We start from the raw sequence: 23,849 nt of genomic DNA on the forward strand, positions 1-23,849 counted from the left end.
TGAAAGTAGATGACTTTCTTGAAAATAATGAATCTAGTGAACTAGTAAACTTGTAAACCCAAGTCTTGATGATGATTTTTCTAAAACTAACCAAGTTAAAAAGACGGGTTTGAAGGATCATAACTTTACTTGCATAAACATTATTTTTGGAATTAAAAAGAGTATAAGAATGCAAGTGAAACATGAAAATATTGTGAATAGATATTTTTGTAAAATAAGTTCACTAGTTGTGAACATCTAAAAACCCCGAGAGTAAGATTTTAACAAAAATAAACACACTATGGAGGGTAACTAGACCCACTAAACACCCCACTAAGTTACTATGTGTTTTTACTAAAAACCAAGTTCATGTTGTTATGTAAAGTGCATTGTTTTGCACTTGGTTAGTGTAATGTTGTCTAATAACATGTTGATGATTGTTGAGTGAATTTTTAAAAGAAAACGATATGCTTTAAAGCATGGACACCTCCGTTTACAAATGAAACTCTGGCGAAATTTTTCTAAAAATCCAACACTTGGAAAATATTTTTCTAACAAGTGATTACAAACATAATTTTTAACTTAGTTTCCAAAATAAACAACGCCATCGTTTTTGTTACAAAATACCAAGTATCGGAGGTCGATTTTACAAATAAAAACGGATAAGTATATATTTTATACAAGAGACTTGTGTGACTATTTGTTTATTTTGTGAACTAGTTATATTATTTTTATGGTAAAGTAATATAACCTAATACATATCATGGGAAATTACAACTCCAAAATAATACCAAAACTTTCACGGGATGAATATTTAGGTTATGCATTGTTATCGCAAAACTGAACGCTAAAACGTAACTTATGTAATATTTAAGAAAATACACTTACCCATACATTTTTGGTAAAATATTATTTTGGAAATTAATGAAGTAAAATATATTATTTTTGGAAAAAATATATATATTTTGAATTAAGATGTTTTTGGACAAATAATTTAAATATATTTTTCTAAGTGGGACTTAAAGTATATTTTTCGGAATTTCTATAATACATGTATAAATACCCCCATCGTTGGGAAGGAAATACAAAGTTAAAATACTTGTGAAGTATGAATACGAATTATTCCAACACAAAATATAATTTAAAGTTAAGATAATTATTTTAACTAATCATTATAACTTGGAATAATATTCGGAAACTTAAGAGTTGCAACTCAAAAACATTAAACCCTAAGCCAAGGGACGGCCCGTTCGTCTAATAGACATTAGTACGTGTAGGTCGTCGCGTAGCAGACAGAGTTTGGGTTGACGATTCGATTCAGAGGACGCAGTAATGTGAGTTCATGTCCCCCTTTTCTTTTAACAGATTTTAGTTTTATACTTCGGGGGTGAAATACATGTTACAATTATTACAAACGTTTATTACATGGTATGGTTAGCTTAAGGAGGGTTTACTACTAGATCATGTGAAGGGTGGGTACAACACTTAAGGCCATCAATCCTTGTTGTTAGGACCGAGGGACATAAGTGATAGATCTATTTGGGTGTAGCGAGCCCACACCCATGACGCTGGGGCGGCCCATAGAGGTGACTGTGTCTTATAGCCGAAGTCCGGGAACAAATTTGCGAGTTTGAGTCTTCCTGCACCTTTTCACACATACCAGTGGCTTTGCAACCCATTGGTGATCTCTTTTTCCTTATTGCTACATACCAGGGACTTTTATTCAATAGGAATGGCAACATCATCAGCAATCGGGGCCCCACCCTCATGGTCGTCCTCAGGGGGACCCTCGAAAAGATCGATGTCGTCATCGGACATAACATCGAGTGGCAAATCCTCTACGGGAAATGCGGCAAGTGGAGCAGGAGCAGGGATCTCAGCAAGAGGTAGATCCCCAGCTAGAATACCATCAGCGGGCTGGACCTCATCCCTATCAACAGGACCATCAGCTAAAGGTGCAACGTCTGGCAGGGCAAACGGCTGGAAGTCGTCATCATCTGTGCTCGTGGTGTCCAACGTGTAAACCTCTCCCTCGGATAGTATCTCATCGTCCGATACAATGGCCATGGGGTCCAACGTGTCTGATACTCCAGTATCGGAAGAAGAAGCCATAGTGTCTGTAACACAACCACGCATATGCACATATATCAACATATAATCAAGTAAACATGTAAGTCACAATAATGCAAGCAAGTAATCCTCCTAATCTTCCCCAGACTATCCCTCCCAGTCTCTCAGACTGAACTCCCTAGCCTCTCAGACTAACTCCCTGGTCTCTAAGACCAAACTTCCCAGTCTCTAAGACTAACATCCCCAATCTCTAAGATTGAACCCCTCAGTCTCTAAGACTGAACCTCCCCAGCCTCTAAGGCTGAACTCCCTCAGTCTCTAAGACTGAAATATAAATTTTGAAAAGTTTGTACCCTAGATCTGGACGTTTCGTGTATGCAATGTAAAAATGTTTGTACCCTAGATCTGGACGTTTCGTGTATGCAATGTAAAAATGTTTTCGTGAGAGCCCTAGTGATCATAGTCTAGACTCGAGAAAGAATCCTAGTTCGCTATGATCGAGGCTTTGATACCAAGCTGTCACACCCTGGCTTTTGCGGAAGCGTGGGTTTAGTTGGTGTGACTTCTTAATACCATAGCAACAATCATAACAATGCTATATGAAAATAAAACACAAGATGATCATCCATTAATTAAGTTTAAAGATACCACAACATCATTGTTTGAAAATGTCGACACACAAAACAAGTTACAACCATGACAAGATTAAAACGTGTTCACATGACACAACAAAAGACTTAAATAATACGCGGTTTAAAGACATGTAACCCGTCCAGGTAAGGGTTACACCTCCTAAACCTGGATGACATCATTATTCACTACGCAGCTTGACACAATTACACCTCCTAAACCTGGATGACATCCTCATTCACTACGCAGCTTGACACAATTGCACACTTGTATTTTTGGGGGTGATGTAACCATATGACCTTATTTTGATGTATGATGTATTGTAAAACATGTAAAAACTATATTGTGGCCATGATTAACGAAAGCTCAATGGCAACGTTCTCACTACATGCTTTGTTGAATTATTTGTGTTATATTATAACATGGGATGTTATGTGGTTAATGGATATTATTATATATGCATGTTTACTAGACTTACTATGACCTGACCAATATGATCATCTTTTAGAAGATGCCACCACGACGAAACGCACACCTGCCTACTACTGAGGCGGAACTCCAGGGGCTAATTGCCGCAGCTATAACACAGTATGCGGCCTCCCAAGCAGAAACAAGCAGGAACACATCAAACAACAACAACAACAACAATAACAACCCACCCAATGGTAATGTCCAAGTCGCTTGAGACACATTATGATACATTTGGATATTTCTAGCACATCCGCTAATACCATCTGTAAATACTAACGTATGTGCAGGGTGCACCTACAAACAATTTCTTGACTGTAAGCCCGTAAATTTCGACGGCATTGGAGGTGCTGTTGCTTTCGTCAGGTGGGCAGAAAAGACGGATTCTGTCCTCAGGATGAGCAAGTGTGCTCCCCAGCAACAAGTTACATACATCTCAGGGCTTTTCTGGATGGTGCCCTTCATGGTGGAATCTGCAAGTGCAAACATTGGGAGAAGCGGCGGCATATGCGTTAACATGGAATGAGCTAAAGGAGCTCATGAGGAAGAAGTATTGTTCGCGGGCTGAGATACAAAAGCTAGAAACGAAATTCTGGAACCTAAAGATGGAAGGCCCAAAAATCACCGAATATGTTCAGAGGTTTCATGATCTCTCCCATGTGGTGCCGTATATGGTCACGCCCGAATTCAAACGCGTAGAGCGATTCATCTGGGGATTAGCACCTCAGATTATGAGCATGGTTACACCGTCAAAACTGGCAACCATTACTGAAGCCATTGATCTCAGTGTGGCACTTACCGAGGAAGCTATTCGACTGAAAAAATTCTCAATTTCCGATCAGAAGAAGAAGGAGACCCTTGTGGAGTCTTCGGGGGAGAACAAACGGAAGTTCACCAACTTCAAACAAGGCACCAGCAGTTCAAACAAAAAGGGTGAGATAAGCGCACCGGCCAGGGCTAAAACCGGTGTTGAGAACAAAGGAAAGGGGCACATGGGCACTCTGCCCAAGTGTGAGGTATGCCAGCGCCATCATTCCGGCCAATGCAGATTAAGGAAATGTGAGTCATGTGGGAAGAACGGCCACTCGAAGGATACATGTTGGGCCGGAACTGGTGCTGGGCGTGGTGGTAATCGAGGCTATGGGAATGGTAATGGAAACCGCCAACAGAGAGGAAATGGCGGAAATGGAAACCGTGGAAATTTTGCGAACCAAGCTGGGAATGGAAATCGCAACCAAAACAACGCTCAAGGTAGAAATGGAAATGGGAATGGTCGAGGACCGGGGTGTTTCAATTGTGGTGACGTCGGGCACTTTAAAAGGGAATGCCCGAAACTAAACCAAGCGCAAGGAAGAGTCTTCAACATTGGCGCAAGGGAAGCGCGCCAAGATCCAAACGTTGTCACTGGTACGTTCCCTATAAATCAATGCTTTGTATCTGTACCGTTTGATACTGGTGCCGATTATAGTTTCGTATCGTTAGAATTTAAGAACATGCTTGGGTTAACTGCTAGTAAATTAGACATTCTGTACTCAATTGAACTGGCTAATGGAAAGCTAGTTGAAACGATTGAAGTCATCAGAGGATGCGTGATAGAGCTGGGGGGGGCATGAATTTACACTAGATCTACTACCAGTCGAGTTGGGAACCTTCGACGTGGTGGTAGGGATGGATTGGTTGTCAAGTAATAAAGCCGAGATTGTTTGTCACGAGAAGACCATTCACATCCCAATGACAGATGGAGAGACGATTGTGGTTCATGGAGAAAAGCGCGATACGCCATTAAGGATCATTAGCTGCCTAAAACCTCGAAAGTGTTTGAGGAAGGGATGTGATGCCTTCTTGGCACATATCGTTGATAAAGAGGCCGCTGAACCAAAGATAGAAGACATTCCAGTTGTAGGATCGTGATCTCGACCTGACGAGTCGTTCAGAGGAAATCTCCTATGTTTCAGGTGCGGAATAACAAGAAACGTAGGTAGAAATAGCTTGTTCTTCACTTTAATCAATTGTTGTATTGATTTATCAACGTTTACAGCTCAAACGTCACACCGACAGCACCTCGGTATGGAAATCACAAACGTTACAAATGAATTCGCTTCAATGGTATATATAGTGTTCAGGTTTCGCTTGAAGTGTCATGTTCACACAAGCGAAACCTTATGTGAATGCTCAAGCGAAACCAATCATTTGACATACAAGCGAAACCTTCTAAGACCATTTAAGCGAAACCTTCTCCTAAACACATACATTCTCCTATTTTCTCGTATATTGAGCCCTAATCTATACAAAACAATATATGACTCGATCCAAGACGAAATCAACAGATGTAGTGCACCAGCAGACTCCCCCTCAGATGTTGATGGAGTCGTTCATCATCATGCTGTGACTTCACATCTTCTGTCTTGATCAGTCTCTGGGCTTTTCTCTCGCCACCAAACAGATTCTTCTTACTCTCATTCTGCTCAGGTATCTTTAGACTCCCCCTCTCGATTTGCTGGCATTCCTTTGTTCTTCAGCAAATCTTCAGGATCGTTGTCTTGCCTATACAGGATTTCAGGATTGATCAGCCTGACTCAAACATAGGTTTTCAGGAATCGAAACCTAGCTAAAACCTGCACATTCTTAACCCAGCAATAAGATTTCTAAATTTAACATTTAAGTGCACTAACACTAATTCACTCTCATAACATATGCACCAACTACAATTCTCCCTCAAATCATTTGCATATGATGAACCACTTGTTGATTTGAAAACTATGTTTTAACAATTTTACACTCTTCCCCTCACAACAATGTCATCATGTTTAGCATTTGGAATTTTGAAAATCAGCTTTCCAACATCAGTTGTCGAAAATCTTTTTGACTTTTTCAAAAAAATTATACTAAAATACACAAAATCTTTTTGGATTTTTGTAAAGAAGTTGACACCACTTGTAGAAATATGAAAATAAAAAAATAAACTTTTTACAAAACATATTTTTGTGGGTTCATGTAAGAGGATCATATCAGTTTAAAGACATGTCACTAACACCGTTAGGCTTGATTTCATTTTCAGTTCTAAACAATTCACCTAGATTGTCAGTATATTGTGTCCACTGAAATTTTTACACAAAGTTCAATTGATCTGAGATACGATGTTAATGTCTTAGATACTGACTTATTCATGTGTCTTACTACTTGAATATACTCCCGTATCTAGATCCCAATATTCAGTCTTACAGGTGAATATACCACAGTTGATATCTGTATAGGGGTTAGATGCGAGTGCCGTGAGAGCTCAGGTCGATACTTCCGTATACGCAGAGAGATGACGGCTTCGACTTATGGTGTGTCCCCTTTAGAGGATCTTTTAATTTCAACAGCAGCGACTATCAATTTTATTGTTTCATCAGCATGCTGAGGGTGAAGCTATGTTTCAAGCTTTTTGCGGAAAGCATTATCCGGGGACTAGGTCAGTACTTCCATACAGCAGAAGTCCCGGGATAATACCCCAGATATCACTGAGCATAAAGACCTAGTATCTCAGAATAAGGGACCTTTCAAACAAGATTTCAGGGGTTACCTATATATCCAAGCTTGTGTTAACCCACAGAACAAGCAAGTTTGAAATTAAGTTTATATCTCATCACAAATTACTAATTGTGTAAAAACCTACTGGCACATCCTTCAGTGAGATTGTTTATCACATTTTATCTTTACATTTCTTTAGCATGTTGTGACAGCCTACTGATGTACTATCATTTCCTCTTTTCACAACAACACTTATTTTTGAATTTTATCATGTTTTTGGCTTTTTCAAATTTTCAAATGTTTTTGGATTTTCTGAAATTTCCCTACTCCCCCTAAAATACAAACACATTTCAAAGGAAATTTGAAAATAACTAAATTCTTGACCTACTTGAAACATGAAAAGTAAACAAACTATACATAAACTAGACAACTGACATCGAATCACATCAAATCGCCATTCACTCAGCATAAACAATCTGAACTCCCCCTATCACAAACCATTTTCTCATTTAGATCTCAAAACACTTAAGTTTGTTTTTAATCAAAATGATTTTTCCGGAAAATGAGTTTGTGTTTACCACTTTTAAGTTTACCACTTATGAAGCATGGGGATATGGTTCATCATCTTGTTTATCAATCTCATATGAATAGTAAATCAAGTACAACTTAATGTCCCTGAGTTACCATTTGCAATTAAACACCCTTTATACCACTTGTATGTATAGCAAACTAATACCACATGTAGGAATGAATCATCTACATTTTACCCATCAAAGTGCCGATTCCTACTTCGCACTTACCAACATGGAAGCTCCGGCGTAGTCCTTCAACCTGCAAACATCAAATACAATTCAAAATTTTCAAACAAACATTTAAACACTAGAATGATGCCGATTCCTGATCCACGATATAAACTTGGGATCTCCGGCATAGTCCTTAGACTTTATGGAAAACAAACTTCCATCCAAGTCTTTTCAGACTTGATGGATTTCAACTCTTGCGCAGTGGGGTTGTATGGTCCCCGAGCACTATAACACCTTACACTTTTTCTGAGCTAGTTATGGTCCCCGAGCACTATAACACCTTACATAATACCCGGTACACGCAAAACACTAGACATGATATTAAACTCCCACTAATTAGCTTATTTACCCACAAACTTACATCTACCCCCCCCCCCCTCATATAGTAACCGTCCCCATGGGACCCATTACAAGATTTTTTATAAATCAAGATTTTTTATAAATCTTGCAAGTTCCTAAGTGATTACATGGGGAATATGAAGATTTTGATTGGACTTGCACTCACCATCCACATTTACACCTAGCACCCCTATCTAAATCATTTAGTCATCATTCAACTTACACTAAACCCCCTAATCCTTGGCTGATTTTTGGCTCCCCGTGTGGCCATCTCAAAGGTTCATCACATCCCCATGCAATCTTGTTTAAGATGTGATTTGATTTATGCTTGTACTTACCCCAACATTTAATCCAATGGATAAAGAGTTTGAATTATAAAATAACCAACATCATATCCTCCACTACAAAAGAAAATCAGTTCCTTTCCCCTCTTGCAAAGTTTCGGCCGAACCCCCTAGTCACCACCAACCATTTTCATTTTGCAATCAAACACTCCAAGTATATTACAAGGTGCAAGGAGCCATTTTAGAAGGTGTGGAACACTCGAATCGTGAAGGACCTTAACCACAAGCTTTTATCCACCCGTTTTTCTCTAGTGTTTCTTCCCTAGCTTCAAAGCTAGTAGTAAGCTTCTTTGATCTTCTCATATTTTATATTTATGGTGGTTAATGGTTATATTATGATGTAACTACAAAAACACTAAAAATCATAAAGATAAGTCTTGAACATAAAACTAATATGATGATGTAATAAGATGAAAACTTGATAAAATGAAGTTGTTTCGGTTATGTTGTTGATATCTTGATAATTACTAGTAACATGATGGTTAGACATCCTATGAAGCTTGTTAAAGTTATGATTAAAAACATGACTAAACAAGTTAGGGATGATATTGTGTGCATGAAATAATCACCCACTAGTGAAGACATGAACTTGAAAGTAGATGACTTTCTTGAAAATAATGAATCTAGTGAGCTAGTAAACTTGTAAACCCAAGTTTTGATGATGATTTTTCTAAAACTAACCAAGTTAAAAAGACGGGTTTGAAGGATCATAACTTTACTTGCATAAACAATATTTTTGGAATTAAAAAGAGTATAAGAATGCAAGTGAAACATGAAAATATTGTGAATAGATATTTTTGTAAAATAAGTTCACTAGTTGTGAACATCTAAAAACCCCGAGAGTAAGATTTTAACAAAAATAAACACACTTTGGAGGGTAACTAAACCCACTAAACACCCCACTAAGTTACTATGTGTTTTTACTAAAAACCAAATTCATGTCGTTATGTAAAGTGCATTGTTTTGCACTTGGTTAGTGTAATGTTGTCTAATAACTTGTTGACGATTGTTGAATGAATTTTTAAAAGAAAATGATATGCTTAAAAGCATGGACACCTCCATTTACAAAGGAAACTCTGGCGAAATTTTTCTAAAAATCCAACACTTAGAAAATATTTTTCTAACAAGTGTTTACAAACATAATTTTTAACTTAGTTTCCAAAATAAACTACGCCATCGTTTTTGTTACAAAATACCAACTATCGGAGGTCGATTTTACAAATAAAAATGGATAAGTATATATTTTATACAAGAGACTTGTGTGACTATTTGTTTATTTTGTGAACTAGTTATATTATTTTTAGGGTAAAGTAATATAACCTAATACATATCATGGGAAATTAAAACTCCAAAATAATACCAAAACTTTCACGGGATGAATATTTAGGTTACGCATTGTTATCGCAAAACTGAACGCTAAAACGTAACTTATGTAATATTTCAGAAAATACACTTACCCATACATTTTTGGTAAAATATTATTTTGGAAATTAATGAAGTAAAATATATTATTTTTGGAAAAAATATATATATTTTGAATTAAGATGTTTTTGGACAAATAATTTAAATATATTTTTCTAAGTTGGACTTAAAGTATATTTTTCGGAATTTCAATAATACATGTATAAATACCCCCATCGTTGGGAAGGAAACACGAAGTTAAAATACTTGTGAAGTATGAATACGAAATATTGTTTAACGATTATTCCAACACAAAATATAATTTAAAGTTAAGATAATTATTTTAACTAATCATTATAACTTGGAATAATATTCGGAAACTTAAGAGTCGCAACTCAAAAACATTAAACCCTAAGCCAAGGGACGGCCCGTTCGTCTAATAGACATTAGTACGTGTAGGTCGTCGCGTAGCAGACAGAGTTTGGGTTGACGATTCGATTCAGAGGACGCAGTAATGTGTGTTCATGTCCCCCTTTTCTTTTAACAGATTTCAGTTTTATACTTTGGGGGTGAAATACATGTTACAATTATTACAAACGTTTATTACATGGTATGGTTAGCTTAAGGAGGGTTTACTACTAGATCATGTGAAGGGTGGGTACAACACTTAAGGCCATCAATCCTTGTTGTTAGGACCGAGGGACATAAGTGATAGATCTATTTGGGTGTAGCGAGCCCACACCCATGAGGCCGGGGCGGCCCATAGAGGTGACTGTGTCTTATAGCCGAAGCCCGGTAACAAATTTGCTGGTTTGAGTCTTCTTGCACCTTTTCACACATACCAGTGGCTTTGCAACCCATTGGTGATCTCTTTTTCCTTATTGCTACATACCAGGGACTTTTATTCATACTTTGAAGGCTTATACATACTCACTTTTACATGAACTCGCTCAACTTTTGTTGATTTTTCAAACTACATGTATTTCAGGAAATTAATGGATCTGGCGAAGTGTGCAATTGTGTCAAGCTGCATAGTGAATAACGATGTCATCCAGGTTTAGGAGGTGTAACCCTTACCTGGACGGGTTACATGTCTTTAAACCGCGTATTGTTTAAGTCTTTTGTTGTGTCATGTGAACACTTTTTAATCTTGTCATGGTTGTAACTTGTTTTATGTGTCGATATTTTCAAACAATGATGTTGTGGTATCTTTAAACTTAATGAATGGATGATCATCTTGTGTTTTATTTTCATATAGCATTGCTATGATTGTTGTTATGGTATAGAAGTCACCCACCAATTAAACCCACGCTTACGCAAAGGCCAGGGTGTGACAGCTTGGTATCAGAGCAAACGACGCATGTGCACCCAATCCTCCTCAAGGGCATGAATAACGCGCAGTAAATAGGCAATCTGCTGCTCAGGTGTAAGGAAACGAACATCCGAATCAGGGGGTAGCGGGAGGGGAGTGTGTGGTGCGGCAAAAGGAGTCTGACAGTGACATGGAGGACGTGGAGCCCTCTCTAACTCCCCGACTCGACGACTCACAGCATCCTGTTGTAGCTGCAGGGATGCAAGTATTTCCTCTATAGTGTATCCAACATGGAACTGGTGATACGGGTCTGATAACGACATAACATTGCGCGAAGCCCACAGAAACGGCTCGCCCGAAGGTACAAAAGATGGTGTAGTGTGAGGGAACTGGGACATGAACGGAACGGATGACGATACGAGTGGAACAAAGGCAGGCTGCTGCCTCAATGATCCCTCCCCAGGACATGGTGGAGGAATGTCCTGGAGGAATGTAATGGGAAGGTCGGTGCGATGGACATCCGAGATGTGTGGGTGGAAAAATGGAACATCAATAGATGCGGAAACAGGTGCTACAGGAGGAGTGACTAGTAGCACAAACGGTGGGTAATCATCATCGTCGTCGATCCACCCATTACGGGTGTCAGCGTATCGAGGGTCGACAGGCGTGGCAAATGGTGCATGGTCGACAACAGGTGGTGCAAGAGCGGGTGCATCAGTAATAGGAACATCCACCACTGGTGGTGCAATAATGGGAATATCAACAATAGGTGGTGCAATAGCTGGTGCATCCACAACAGGCGGTGCCACGACTGGAGCATCATCAAGAATAGAGTCGTGCATGAGTACAGGGTCATGAGCAACAACAGGCTCTCTGGTGCCATGACAGGCTCAGGGTCAGCAAAGGCCATATCAAAGTCGGCAGGCATATCAAGAAACTGATCAATAGGAGCCACTGGTGCCTCCAATGGCAGGTCTAAAGGAATAAACTCGATCTCGTACTCAGGATCAAACTCAAACTCGGGGTGTGAACCAGGTGCAGCTGACATCGCTATGTCTGAGTCAGCGCCAGGCGGGTAGTGCTGCACGCCCCGGTCATGCAAGGAAGCGGACGCCACAGACTCGAACAAGTCTGGACCAGGTGAATCAGAAGGAGCCTCCTCCACAGGAGCCTGATCAATAGGAATGACGACATCATCAGCAATCGGGGCCCCACCCTCATGGTCGTCCTCAGGGGGACCCTCGAAAAGATCGATGTCGTCATCGGACATAACATCGAGTGGCAAATCCTCTACGGGAAATGCGGCAAGTGGAGCAGGAGCAGGGATCTCAGCAAGAGGTAGATCCTCAGCTAGAATGCCATCAGCGGGCTGAACCTCATCCCTATCAACAGGACCATCAGCTAAAGGTGCAACGTCTGGCAGGGCAAACGGCTGGTCGTCATCATCTGTGCTTGTGGTATCCGACGTGTAAACCTCTCCCTCGGATAGTATCTCATCGTCCAATACAATGGCCATGGGGTCCAACGTGTCTGATACTCCAGTATCGGAAGAAGAAGCCATAGTGTCTGTAACACAACCATGCATATGCACATATATCAACATATAATCAAGTAAACATGTAAGTCACAATAATGCAAGCAAGTAATCCTCCTAGTCTTCCCCAGACTATCCCTCCCAGTCTCTCAGACTGAACTCCCTAGCCTCTCAGTCTAACTCCCTGGTCTCTAAGACCAAACCTCCCAGGCTCTAAGACTAACATCCCCAATCTCTAAGATTGAACCCCTCAGTCTCTAAGACTGAACCTCCCCAGCCTCTAAGGCTGAACTCCCTCAGTCTCTAAGACTGAAATATAAATTTTGAAAAGTGTATTTATGCCTTTTGTTTGTAAAAATGTTTGTACCCAGGATCTGGACGTTTCGTGTATGCAATGTAAAAATGTTTTCGTGAGAGCCCTAGTGATCATAGTCTAGACTCGAGAAAGAATCCTAGTTCGCTATGATCGAGGCTCTGATACCAAGCTGTCACACCCTGACTTTTGCGGAAGCGTGGGTTTAATTGGTGTGACTTCTTAATACCATAGCAACAATCATAACAATGCTATATGAAAATAAAACACAAGATGATCTTCCATTCATTAAGTTTAAAGATACCACAACATCATTGTTTGAAAATGTCGACACGCAAAACAAGTTACAACCATGACAAGATTAAAACGTGTTCACATGACACAACAAAAGACTTAAATAATACGCGGTTTAAAGACATGTAACCCGTCTAGGTAAGGGTTACACCTCCTAAACCTGGATGACATCCTCATTCACTACGCAGCTTGACACAATTGCACACTTGTATTTTTGGGGGTGATGTAACCCTATGATCTTATTTTGATGTATGATGTATTGTAAAACATGTAAAAACTATATTGTGGCCATGATTAACGTAAGCTCAATGGCAACGTTCTCACTACATGCTTTGTTGAATTATTTGTGCTATATTATAACATGGGATGTTATGTGGTTGATGGATATTATTATATATGCATATTTACTAGACTTACCATGACCTGACCAATATGATCATCTTTTAGAAGATGCCACCACGACGAAGCGCACACCTGCCTACTACTGAGGCGGAACTCCAGGGGCTAATTGCCGCAGCTATAACACAGTATGCGGCCTCCCAAGCAGAAACAAGCAGGAACACATCAAACAACAACAACAACAATAACAACCCACCCAATGGTAATGTCCAAGTCGCTTGAGACACATTATGATACATTTGGATATTTCTAGCACATCCGCTAATACCATCTGTAAATACTAACGTATGTGCAGGGTGCACCTACAAACAATTTCTTGACTGTAAGCCCGTAAATTTCGACGGCATTGGAGGTGCTGTTGCTTTCGTCAGGTGGGCAGAAAAGACGAATTATGTCCTCAGGATGAGCAAGTGTGCTCCCGAGCAACAAGTTACATACATCTCAGGGCTTTTCTAGATGGTGCCCTTCATGGTGGAATCTGCAAGTGCAAACATTGGGAGAAGCGGCGGCATATGCGTTAACATGGAATGAGCTAAAGGAGCTCATGAGGAAGAAGTATTGTTCGCGGGCTGAGATACAAAAGCTAGAAACAAAATTCTGGAACCTAAAGATGGAAGGCCCAAAAATCACCGAATATGTTCAGAGGTTTCATGATCTCTCCCATGTGGTGCCGTATATGGTCACGCCCGAATTCAAACGCGTAGAGCGATTCATCTGGGGATTAGCACCTCAGATTATGAGCATGGTTACAACGACAAAACCGGCAACCATTACTGAAGCCATTGATCTCAGTGTGGCACTTACCGAGGAAGCTATTCGACTGAAAAAATTCTCAATTTCCGATCAGAAGAAGAAGGAGACCCATGTGGAGTCTTCGGGGGAGAACAAACGGATGTTCTCTAACTTCAAACAAGGCACCAGCAGTTCAAACAAAAAGGGTGAGACAAGCGCACCGGCCAGGGCTAAAACCGGTGTTGAGAACAAAGGAAAGGGGCACATGGGCACTCTGCCCAAGTGTGAGGTATGCCAGCGCCATCATTCCGGCCAATGCAGATTAAGGAAATGTGAGTCATGTGGGAAGAACGGCCACTCGAAGGATACATGTTGGGCCGGAACTGGTGCTGGGCGTGGTGGTAATCGAGGCTATGGGAATGGTAATGGAAACCGCCAACAGGGAGGAAACGGCGGAAATGTAAACCGTGGAAATTTTGTGAACCAAGCTGGGAATGGAAATCGCAACCAAAACAACGCTCAAGGTAGAAATGGAAATGGAAATGGTCGAGGACCGGGGTGTTTCAATTGTGGAGACGTCGGGCACTTTAAAAGGGAATGCCTGAAACTAAACCAATCGCAAGGAAGAGTCTTCAACATTGGCGCAAGGGAAGCGCGCCAAGATCCCTATAAATCAACGCTTTGCATCTGTACTGTTTGATATTGGTGCCGATTATAGTTTCATATCGTTAGAATTTAAGAACATGCTTGGGTTAACTGCTAGTAAATTAGACATTCTGTACTCAATTGAACTGGCTAATGGAAAGCTAGTTGAAACGATTGAAGTCATCAGAGGATGCGTGATAGAGCTGGGGGGGCACGAATTTACACTAGATCTACTACCAGTCGAGTTGGGAAGCTTCGACGTGGTGGTAGGGATGGATTGGTTGTCAAGTAATAAAGCCGAGATTGTTTGTCACGAGAAGACCATTCGCATCCCAATGACAGATGGAGAGACGATTGTGGTTCATGGAGAAAAGCGCGATACGCCATTGAGGATCATTAGCTACCTAAAACCTCGAAAGTGTTTGAGGAAGGGATGTGATGCCTTCTTGGCACATATCGTTGATAAAGAGGCCGCTGAACCAAAGATAGAAGACATTCCAGTTGTAGGATCGTGATCTCGACCTGACGAGTCATTCAGAGGCAATCTCCTATGTTTCAGGTGCGGAATAACAAGAAACGTAGGTAGAAATTGCTTGTTCTTCACTTTAATCAATTGTTGTATTGATTTATCAACGTTTACAGCTCAAACGTCACACCGACAACACCTCGATATGGAAATCACAAACGTTACAAATGAATTCGCTTCAATGGTATATATAGTGATCAGGTTTCGCTTGAAGTGTCATGTTCACACAAGCGAAACCTTATGTGAATGCTCAAGCGAAACCAATCATTTGACATACAAGCGAAACCTTCTAAGACCATTTAAGCGAAACCTTCTCCTAAACACATACATTCTCCTATTTTCTCGTATATTGAGCCCTAATCTATACAAAACAATATATGACTCGATCCAAGATGAAATCAACAGATGTAGTGCACCAACAGACTCCCCCTCAGATGTTGATGGAGTCGTTCATCATCATGCTGTGACTTCACATCTTCTGTCTTGATCAGTCTCTGGGCTTTTCTCTCGTCACCAAACAGATTCTTCTTACTCTCATTCTGCTCAGGTATCTTTAGACTCCCCCTCTCGATTTGCTGGCATTCCTTTGTTCTTCAGCAACATCTTCAGGATCGTTGTCTTGCCTATACAGGATTTCAGGATTGATCAGCCTGACTCAAACTTAGGTTTTCAGGAATCGAAACCTAGCTAAAACCTGCACATTCTTAACCCAGCAACAAGATTTCTAAATTTAACATTTAAGTGCACTAACACTAACTCACTCTCATAACATATGCACCAACTACAATTCTCCCTCAAATCATTTGCATATGATGAACCACTTGTTGATTTGAAAACTATGTTTTAACAATTTTACACTCTTCCCCTCACAACAATGTCATCATGTTTAGCATTCGGAATTTTGAAAATCAGCTTTCCAACATCAGTTGTCGAAAATCTTTTTGACTTTTTCAAAAAAATTATACTAAAATACACAAAAACTTTTTTGATTTTTGTAAAGAAGTTGACACCACTTGTTGAAATATGAAAATAAAGAAATAAACTTTTTACAAAACATATTTTTGTGAGTTCATGTAAGAGGATCATATCAGTTTAAAGACATGTCACTAACACCGTTAGGCTTGATTTCATTTTCAGTTCTAAACAATTCACCTAGATTGTCAGTATATTGGTCCACTGAAATTTTTACACAAAGTTCAATTGATCTGAGATACGATGTTAATGTCTTAGATACTGACTTATTCGTGTGTCTCACTACTTGAATATACTCCCGTATCCAGATCCCAATATTCAGTCTTACAGGTGAATATACCACAGTTGATATCTGTATAAGGGTTAGATGCGAGGGCCGTGAGAGCTCAGGTCAATACTTCCATATACGCAGAGAGATGACGGCTTCGACTTATGGGGTGTCCCCTTTAGAGGATCTTTTAATTTCAACAGCAGCGACTATCAATTTTATTGTTTCATCAGCATGCTGAGGGTGAAGCTATGTTTCAAGCTTTTTGCGGAAAGCATTATCCGGGGACTAGGTTAGTACTTCCATACAGCAGAAGTCCCGGGATAATACCCAAAATATCACTGAGCATAAAGACCTAGTATCTCAGAATAAGGGACCTTTCAAACAAGATTTCAGGGGTTACCTATATATCCAAGCTTGTGTTAACCCACAGAACAAGCAAGTTTGAAATTTAGTTTATATCTAATCACAAATTACTAATTGTGTAAAAACCTACTGGCACATCCTCAGTGAGATTGTTTATCACATTTTATCTTTACATTTCTTTAGCATGTTGTGACAGCCTACTGATGTACTATCATTTCCTCTTTTCACAACAACACTTATTTTTGAATTTTATCATGTTTTTTGCTTTTTCAAATTTTCAAATGTTTTTGGATTTTCTGAAATTTCCCTACTCCCCCTAAAATGCAAACATATTTCAAAGGAAATTTGAAAATAACTAAATTCTTGACCTACTTGAAACATGAAAAGTAAACAAACTATACATAAACTAGACAACTGACATCGAATCACATCAAATCGCCATTCACTCAGCATAAACAATCTGAACTCCCCCTATCACAAACCATTTTCTCATTTAGATCTCAAAACACTTAAGTTTGTTTTTAATCAAAATGATTTTTCCAGAAAATGAGTTTGTGTTTACCACTTTTAAGTTTACCACTTATGAAGCATGGGGATATGGTTCATCATCTTGTTTATCAATCTCATATGAATAGTAAATCAAGTACAACTTAATGTCCCTGATTTACCATTTGCAATTAAACACCCTTTATACCACTTGTATGTATAGCAAACTAATACCACATGTAGGAATGAATCATCTACATTTTACCCATCAATGTGCCGATTCCTGCTTCGCACTTACCAACCTGGAAGCTCCGGCGTAGTCCTTCAACCTGCAAACATCAAATACTATTCAAAATTTTCAAACAAACTTTTAAACACTAGAATGATGCCGATTCCTGATCCACGATATAAACTTGGGATCTCCGGCATAGTCCTTAGACTTTATGGAAAACAAACTTCCATCCAAGTCTTTTCAGACTTGATGGATTTCAACTCTTGCGCAGTGGGGTTGTATGTTGCCTTTTTAGTTGCGTAAAAGTCTTTAACCCACTTCGCTTTCCCATTCAACATTTTCCCAAAAATTTTGTTTACACTTCCATTAAATGTTTTCTCGACATCAAATTCATTTTTCTCAGTGTAAAACTGTTTTGAAATATCAACTTTTCCAATTTTCTTTTTAACTTCTTCAAATTTCAGTGATGGAAATTCTTCATCATTAACTGAAATTTTCACCTCAACCTGTGGCTCTTTTGGCTTTGTGGAACCAGATTCATCGCCGACATTCACATCAACCTTCTTAGCAACCCACACTTGGTTGTCTTTTCCTTTCTTTTCATACCTATTCTTCTTTGAACATTCACCAACTTCGTATGTTGAATTTTCAAAAACTTTAAGTTTTTCAGTTGGTGGTTCAATATCAACAACTTCTTCTTTTAGTTTCTGAGAAACTTCCTGTTTTGTTTTGGCATTTTTTGTACAATTCCATGTAATGTGATCAGCTTCATTGCACTTGTAACAGGTACGATTCTCTCTTGGATGAAACACTCCAGTTCCATTCCTTCTCTTCTCAGCAAGAAACTCCTGGTTCGATTGTTTCCAGAATGGTTTCTTCTGTTCCTCATTTGAGCTTCCACCTGACACAAATTCAGTTTTTGTTTTAGAATTTTTCTCATTTTTATCATTTTCTGGTGGAACAAAACCTAAACCTTTCTTTTTGTAGCTACGATTTTGGTTAGGTTTCTTTTGAAAACCAGGACCAGAATTGTAACCCTTTTTCTTGTTTAGATGTTGTTGAACTCTTGAAGTATATTTTTTAGGTTTTTCAAAATTTTTAAAAACTTTCAATTCAGGAATATTAATTTCTACTAATTTGAAAGTTTTGTTAATCAATTCCGTTTTAATACTCATAATTGGAAACTCTTTGTTGTAATATAATTTGTCAGAACCATTCAAAGTATAAACAACTTCGAATGTTTCATCATTCAAATTTTCTTTTGATAACAAGAACTCTTTACTATAAGACCGTTTGACCGACGAGTTTTCCCTGTTGACTGACGGTTTTGACTTTCCAGACTTAGATTTTGACTCGGACTCCTCATCATTATTCAACACTTGATCAACCACCTTTTTTATTAACTCAGACTCATGATCAGTATCGGATGAGGTAAACGTGACATCAATGTTATCTGGTAACGCGTCAGTTGTGTCGGTTTTTAGCTTTATATTGACTGCTTTTTCAAGTTGTTCCTCATTTGGTTTTCTAGGAGAGTATCCTTCCCAAATTGGAGGCGGACATTTGTTATAACTAACAGTCGGTTTCTTACCACAATCTTTCTTTTCTTTTGTCTTATCTTCTTGAAAAGCTTCCATACCTGCAACAGTTGGGTAAATACGATCAATGAGATAATCAGAACTAGAATAGCTAAGCAATAAACGTCTAATCCTCTCATTTACAATCTTCTCGGTCTCCAACTCTTGCTTCCATTTAGCACTCTCTTCGATGTAAAAGTTTATGGCTTTTTGCTTTTACATCATGACTGCATTCATCATTGTTAGTGCTTGTTCTCTCTCTGAGTTTGTCTTTTGGAGGCTAGTTATTGTTTTGTTCAAGTAACTGCTCCTTCTTCTTCTCGTACTCAGCTAATATATCATCTTTTGCTTCACATTCCTTGCAAGCTTCCAAACACTTCATGCAAGGTTTGATAATTTCAACAATCTTCAACTTCGATTGTTTTCACAACTTCAATCACCTTTTCTTCCTCGTTCACCTTCTCTTCTTCACTTACTTTATCAACTTCAGTAATCTTCTTAGTAACACTTTCAACATTTTCATTCTGAACAACTTCTTCAATCTTCACTTGTTGTTGTTCTTTGGCAGCTCGTTTCTCTTTCAGTTTCTCCATTCTATCTGCAAAATAAAATGAAAACTTTCAGGAGAAAGATGAGATTTAGCAACATTAATATGTTTCTCTTCCTCATCATCACTGCTACTATCAATTGGTGGCTGGTCAAACTTTACAGATTTTTCAGATTCAGCATCTGATAAACTAGAATCAGATGGTGTTTGATCAAATACAACTTCTTTTTCAGAACTAGCAACATGTTCAACACTTTCATCTGAACTCACTGAAATTTCCTCAACATTTTCTGAAGATTCATCACTACTTTCTGAATTCTTATCAGATGTAACAGACTTTTCATCCTCACTTGTCACATTCACTCCGATAGATTTCATCCATGTAGTAAACATATCTTGCTCTCTGACAATCTTGGCAATGAATGCTTTGAACTCTCCTTTTTCATCAACGAACATATCCCAGCTAAAACCTTCAGGTAATCTCTCATCCTCTTGATCAATTATACAGGCTTTGCTGTTAGAAGATATGTATTTGTCCCAGCTCAAGTCCACTAAACACGCTCTTTTTGAATCTTCGATCTTTCTACCATGAGCCGTCTGTGAGTCTTGTGATTGACCAACCTGCTGATAAATGGCTTTCCGGTAGTAGTCGTCTTTTCCGAACGGATTCTGAGCACCGCTAGCTTCTCTGTTCTTGCACTCCTGTTTGAAATGGCCTTTCTCCCTGCATCGAAAACAAGTAACCTTAGATTTATCAAAACCTAAAGTAGATACATGAGCATCAAGAAAGTCATTTCTCCCGGTAATTGTTTTAAACTTTTCAGCACGCCTAAGAACACTAGCAAGACACCATTTGATATCCATCAGTTCCATTTCTTCGGCGTCTATTTGATCGTAATCCTCTTTGGTGAGCATAGGATTTCGGATCCGACCAGCAACAAGACCCTCATAAGATAACAATACACAACCAAGTAGAGCCATGTGGTCTTTAGCAATGTCTTCTGAGAAGCTTTGTCCTTCTGGAAGATTTAAACTATGTTGCATTGAATTACATAACCATTTCCTATCTTTGTACCCTGAGACTGAAAACTTGTCTTAGACTCTTTGGGATTGACAGTTGGAAATGATGAAAATCCGCTGCTACCTTTTGTTGAACTCTGATCAGCTTTTTCCGTAGAATCACCAAGCACTGAAAGCAGTTTGGATTTTCGGACTTCTCTCAGCTTCAGGAACTGGAATGCTACCTTTATAGTACATCTTTACATCCTACTGACCACTCGGACTGTTCATCCTGGCGATCTTCTGCTGTTCTAGATCCTGACTCTCGATCTTTTCGATAAACTGTGAGATTGTCAGCCCGTCATAAACACCCGTGTTCTTCAATATCATCAAATACATTCCCCACTCCTTCTGAGGTAACGCATCAGCCAGCTTGTCTACCCACTCTTCACGATCCTTTTCAACTCCCAACATTGACAATGATCGCACTAAGTGACAGTATCTCTCAATTAGCTTCTTTGTATCCTCTCCCGATAAGCTGCTGAATAGATCAAACTCTTTCTTTAACAACGCCTTCTTGCTTTTAATCATGTTATCGCTACCTTCAAACTTGACTTTAAGAGCATCCCATATCGACTTTGCAGTTTTGTCATGCTGTAGCAGAATGAATATATCTTCTTTGATCGCTTGTTGCAACAAACTGATCATCATCTTCTCGGCTTTGTACATTACACGTTCTTGATCCGTGAACTCCGATAACTGTTTGATAACCTACAACTCCGTTCTAGGTAACACATACTTCTTCAATATACACTCCCATGATCTAAGATGGTTTGCCTGAACCCAGTTCTCGAACCGATCTTTTCACCCGTAGTATTCTTCGATACTCATCAACTTTGGGGGCTTTTGGGTGGTTCCCGTCTCGTTCTCTAAATTCATGGCCTGAGCAATCGTAGCTGGAGTAGTCGGCGTTGCGAACGCGTTGTAAAACTCTGAATCCATGATGACTTTGCACCTTTTTCGATAACAGTGACTAATAAGCGAAACCAGGTGATAAGGCACAAATAAGCGAAACTGATGCAATACTCTAATAAGCGAAACCAGAAATGATCACTGAAGCAAAACCAGTAAGCGAAACACCAAAGATAATCCTTGAAGCGAAACCTATAAGCGAAATACCAAAACTGCCTCTTGAAGCGAAATATTGAAGCGAAACCTCACTTATAGTGACAGACAAGCGAAACTATGCTACACTTTGAAGCGATACCTCAGATATTTGATCGAATAAGCGAAACTATTATGCAGTTTGAAGCGGAACTGTCCAGATGTTCATTGAAGCGAAACATAGTTCGAAGATAGTTTGACCCATTTTTTGTCCGAATTTTGGCATGAAACTTTCCAGAGTTTGTCTTTGATCTATTGCGCACAATCTGAGAAATTTTGAACCAAATCTGACCGCTAAAACTTTCTGAAATGAAAATAGAAGGTGTAGAAGCAAGACAACAAGATGAAATCCAGCTGATTTCTGTAGAAAACCTCCTCCCAAGCTCTGATACCACTTGTAGGATCGTGATCTCGACCTGACGAGTCGTTCAGAGGCAATCTCCTATGTTTCAGGTGCGGAATAACAAGAAACGTAGGTAGAAATAGCTTGTTCTTCACTTTAATCAATTGTTGTATTGATTTATCAACGTTTACAGCTCAAACATCACACCGGCAGCACCTCGGTATGGAAATCACAAACGTTACAAATGAATTCGCTTCAATGGTATATATAGTGATCAGGTTTCGCTTGAAGTGTCATGTTCACACAAGCGAAACCTTATGTGAATGCTCAAGCAAAACCAATCATTTGACATACAAGCGAAACCTTCTAAGACCATTTAAGCGAAACCTTCTCCTAAACACATACATTCTCCTATTTTCTCGTATATTGAGCCCTAATCTATACAAAACAATATATGACTCGATCCAAGACGAAATCAACAGATGTAGTGCACCAACACTAGTCGTAAAGGAATATCCTGAAGTCTTTCCAGAAGACTTGCCATGATTGCCGCCCCAAAGACAAGTTGAGTTTCACATTGACTTAGTTCCAGGCGCCGCGCTTGTGGCTAAGGCACCCTATCGACTTGCACTTTCGGAGATGCAGGAGTTGTCAACGCAACTTCAGGAGTTGTTAGACAAGGGATTCATTAGGCCAAGCTTCTCACCTTGGGGAGCTCCGGTTTTGTTTGTTAAGAAGAAGGATGGTAGTTTTCACTTGTGTATCGACTACCGGGAGCTAAACAAGCTGACAATTAAGAATAGATATCCTTTGCCGAGAATTTGACGATCTGTTCGACCAGTTACAAGGTTCAAGTTTTTACTCAAAGATCGATCTACAATCAGGTTATCACCAGCTGCGTATTCAAGAGGAAAGTATTCCCAAGACTGCTTTTAGGACTGGTTATGGACATTACGAGTTCCTGGTTATGCCGTTCAGTTTGACAAACGCGCCAGCTGTATTCATGGATTTGATGAACAGAGTTTGTAAGCAATACCTCGATAGGTTTGTGATCGTGTTCATCGATGACATTTTGATTTACTCGAAGATGAAGGACGAGCATGAACAACATTTAAGAGCTATTTTGGAGCTACTTAAAAAGGAAAAGTTGTACGCAAAATTCTCAAAGTGCGAGTTCTGGTTACGCGAAGTCCAGTTTCTTGGACATGTGGTTAATGGAAATGGAATTCATGTGGATCCCACAAAGATCGAAGCGATCAAGAATTGGGAAACTCCAAAGACGCCAACCGAGATTCGACAGTTTTTAGGATTGGCTGGTTACTATCGAAGGTTCATGGAGGATTTGTCGAAAATCGCTCAACCTTTGACCTCCCTTACCCAAAAAGACAAAAAGTTTGATTGGGGAGACAAACAGGAAGAAGCATTTCATTTGTTGAAAAATAAGATTTGCGACGCGCCTATCTTATCTCTACCCGAAGGCACGGACGACTTCGTGGTATATTGCGATGCTTCACGCCAAGGTCTAGGCTGCATGCTGATGCAGCGACAGAAGGTTATAGCATACGCTTCTCGCCAATTGAAGGTCCACGAGAA

The 23,849-nt window shown here is 39.4% G+C and overlaps 2 protein-coding genes across 2 annotated transcripts; both read right to left on the reverse strand.

The window, feature by feature from the left end:
- Positions 1-1,698: 1,698 nt before the first annotated feature.
- LOC118482620 lies at positions 1,699-2,091 on the reverse strand. The gene has a single exon (XM_035978183.1). It carries the CDS (start codon positions 2,089-2,091, stop codon positions 1,699-1,701), a length of 393 nt encoding a protein of 130 aa, XP_035834076.1.
- An 8,800-nt stretch (positions 2,092-10,891) lies between these two features.
- LOC110882344 (calphotin-like) lies at positions 10,892-12,420 on the reverse strand. The gene is made up of 2 exons (XM_022130389.1): positions 11,798-12,420; positions 10,892-11,732 (listed from the first exon to the last, which is right to left on the reverse strand). Exons 1-2 carry the CDS (start codon positions 12,418-12,420, stop codon positions 10,892-10,894), a joined length of 1,464 nt encoding a protein of 487 aa, XP_021986081.1.
- Positions 12,421-23,849: the final 11,429 nt, after the last annotated feature.

This window comes from Helianthus annuus, chromosome 10 (genome assembly GCF_002127325.2).
Source record: "Helianthus annuus cultivar XRQ/B chromosome 10, HanXRQr2.0-SUNRISE, whole genome shotgun sequence".
Classification (NCBI taxonomy): Eukaryota; Viridiplantae; Streptophyta; class Magnoliopsida; order Asterales; family Asteraceae; genus Helianthus; species Helianthus annuus.

Excerpts from the sequence above, each read along its gene's own strand:
- LOC110882344 (XM_022130389.1), bottom strand. The coding sequence starts at position 12,420 with ATGGCTTCTTCTTCCGATACTGGAGTATCAGACACGTTGGACCCCATG. Across the intron at positions 11,733-11,797 it reads CCAGTGGCTCCTATTGATCA|AGAGCCTGTTGTTGCTCATG; the intron begins GTTTCTTGATAT and ends TCATGGCACCAG.
- LOC118482620 (XM_035978183.1), bottom strand. The coding sequence starts at position 2,091 with ATGGCTTCTTCTTCCGATACTGGAGTATCAGACACGTTGGACCCCATG.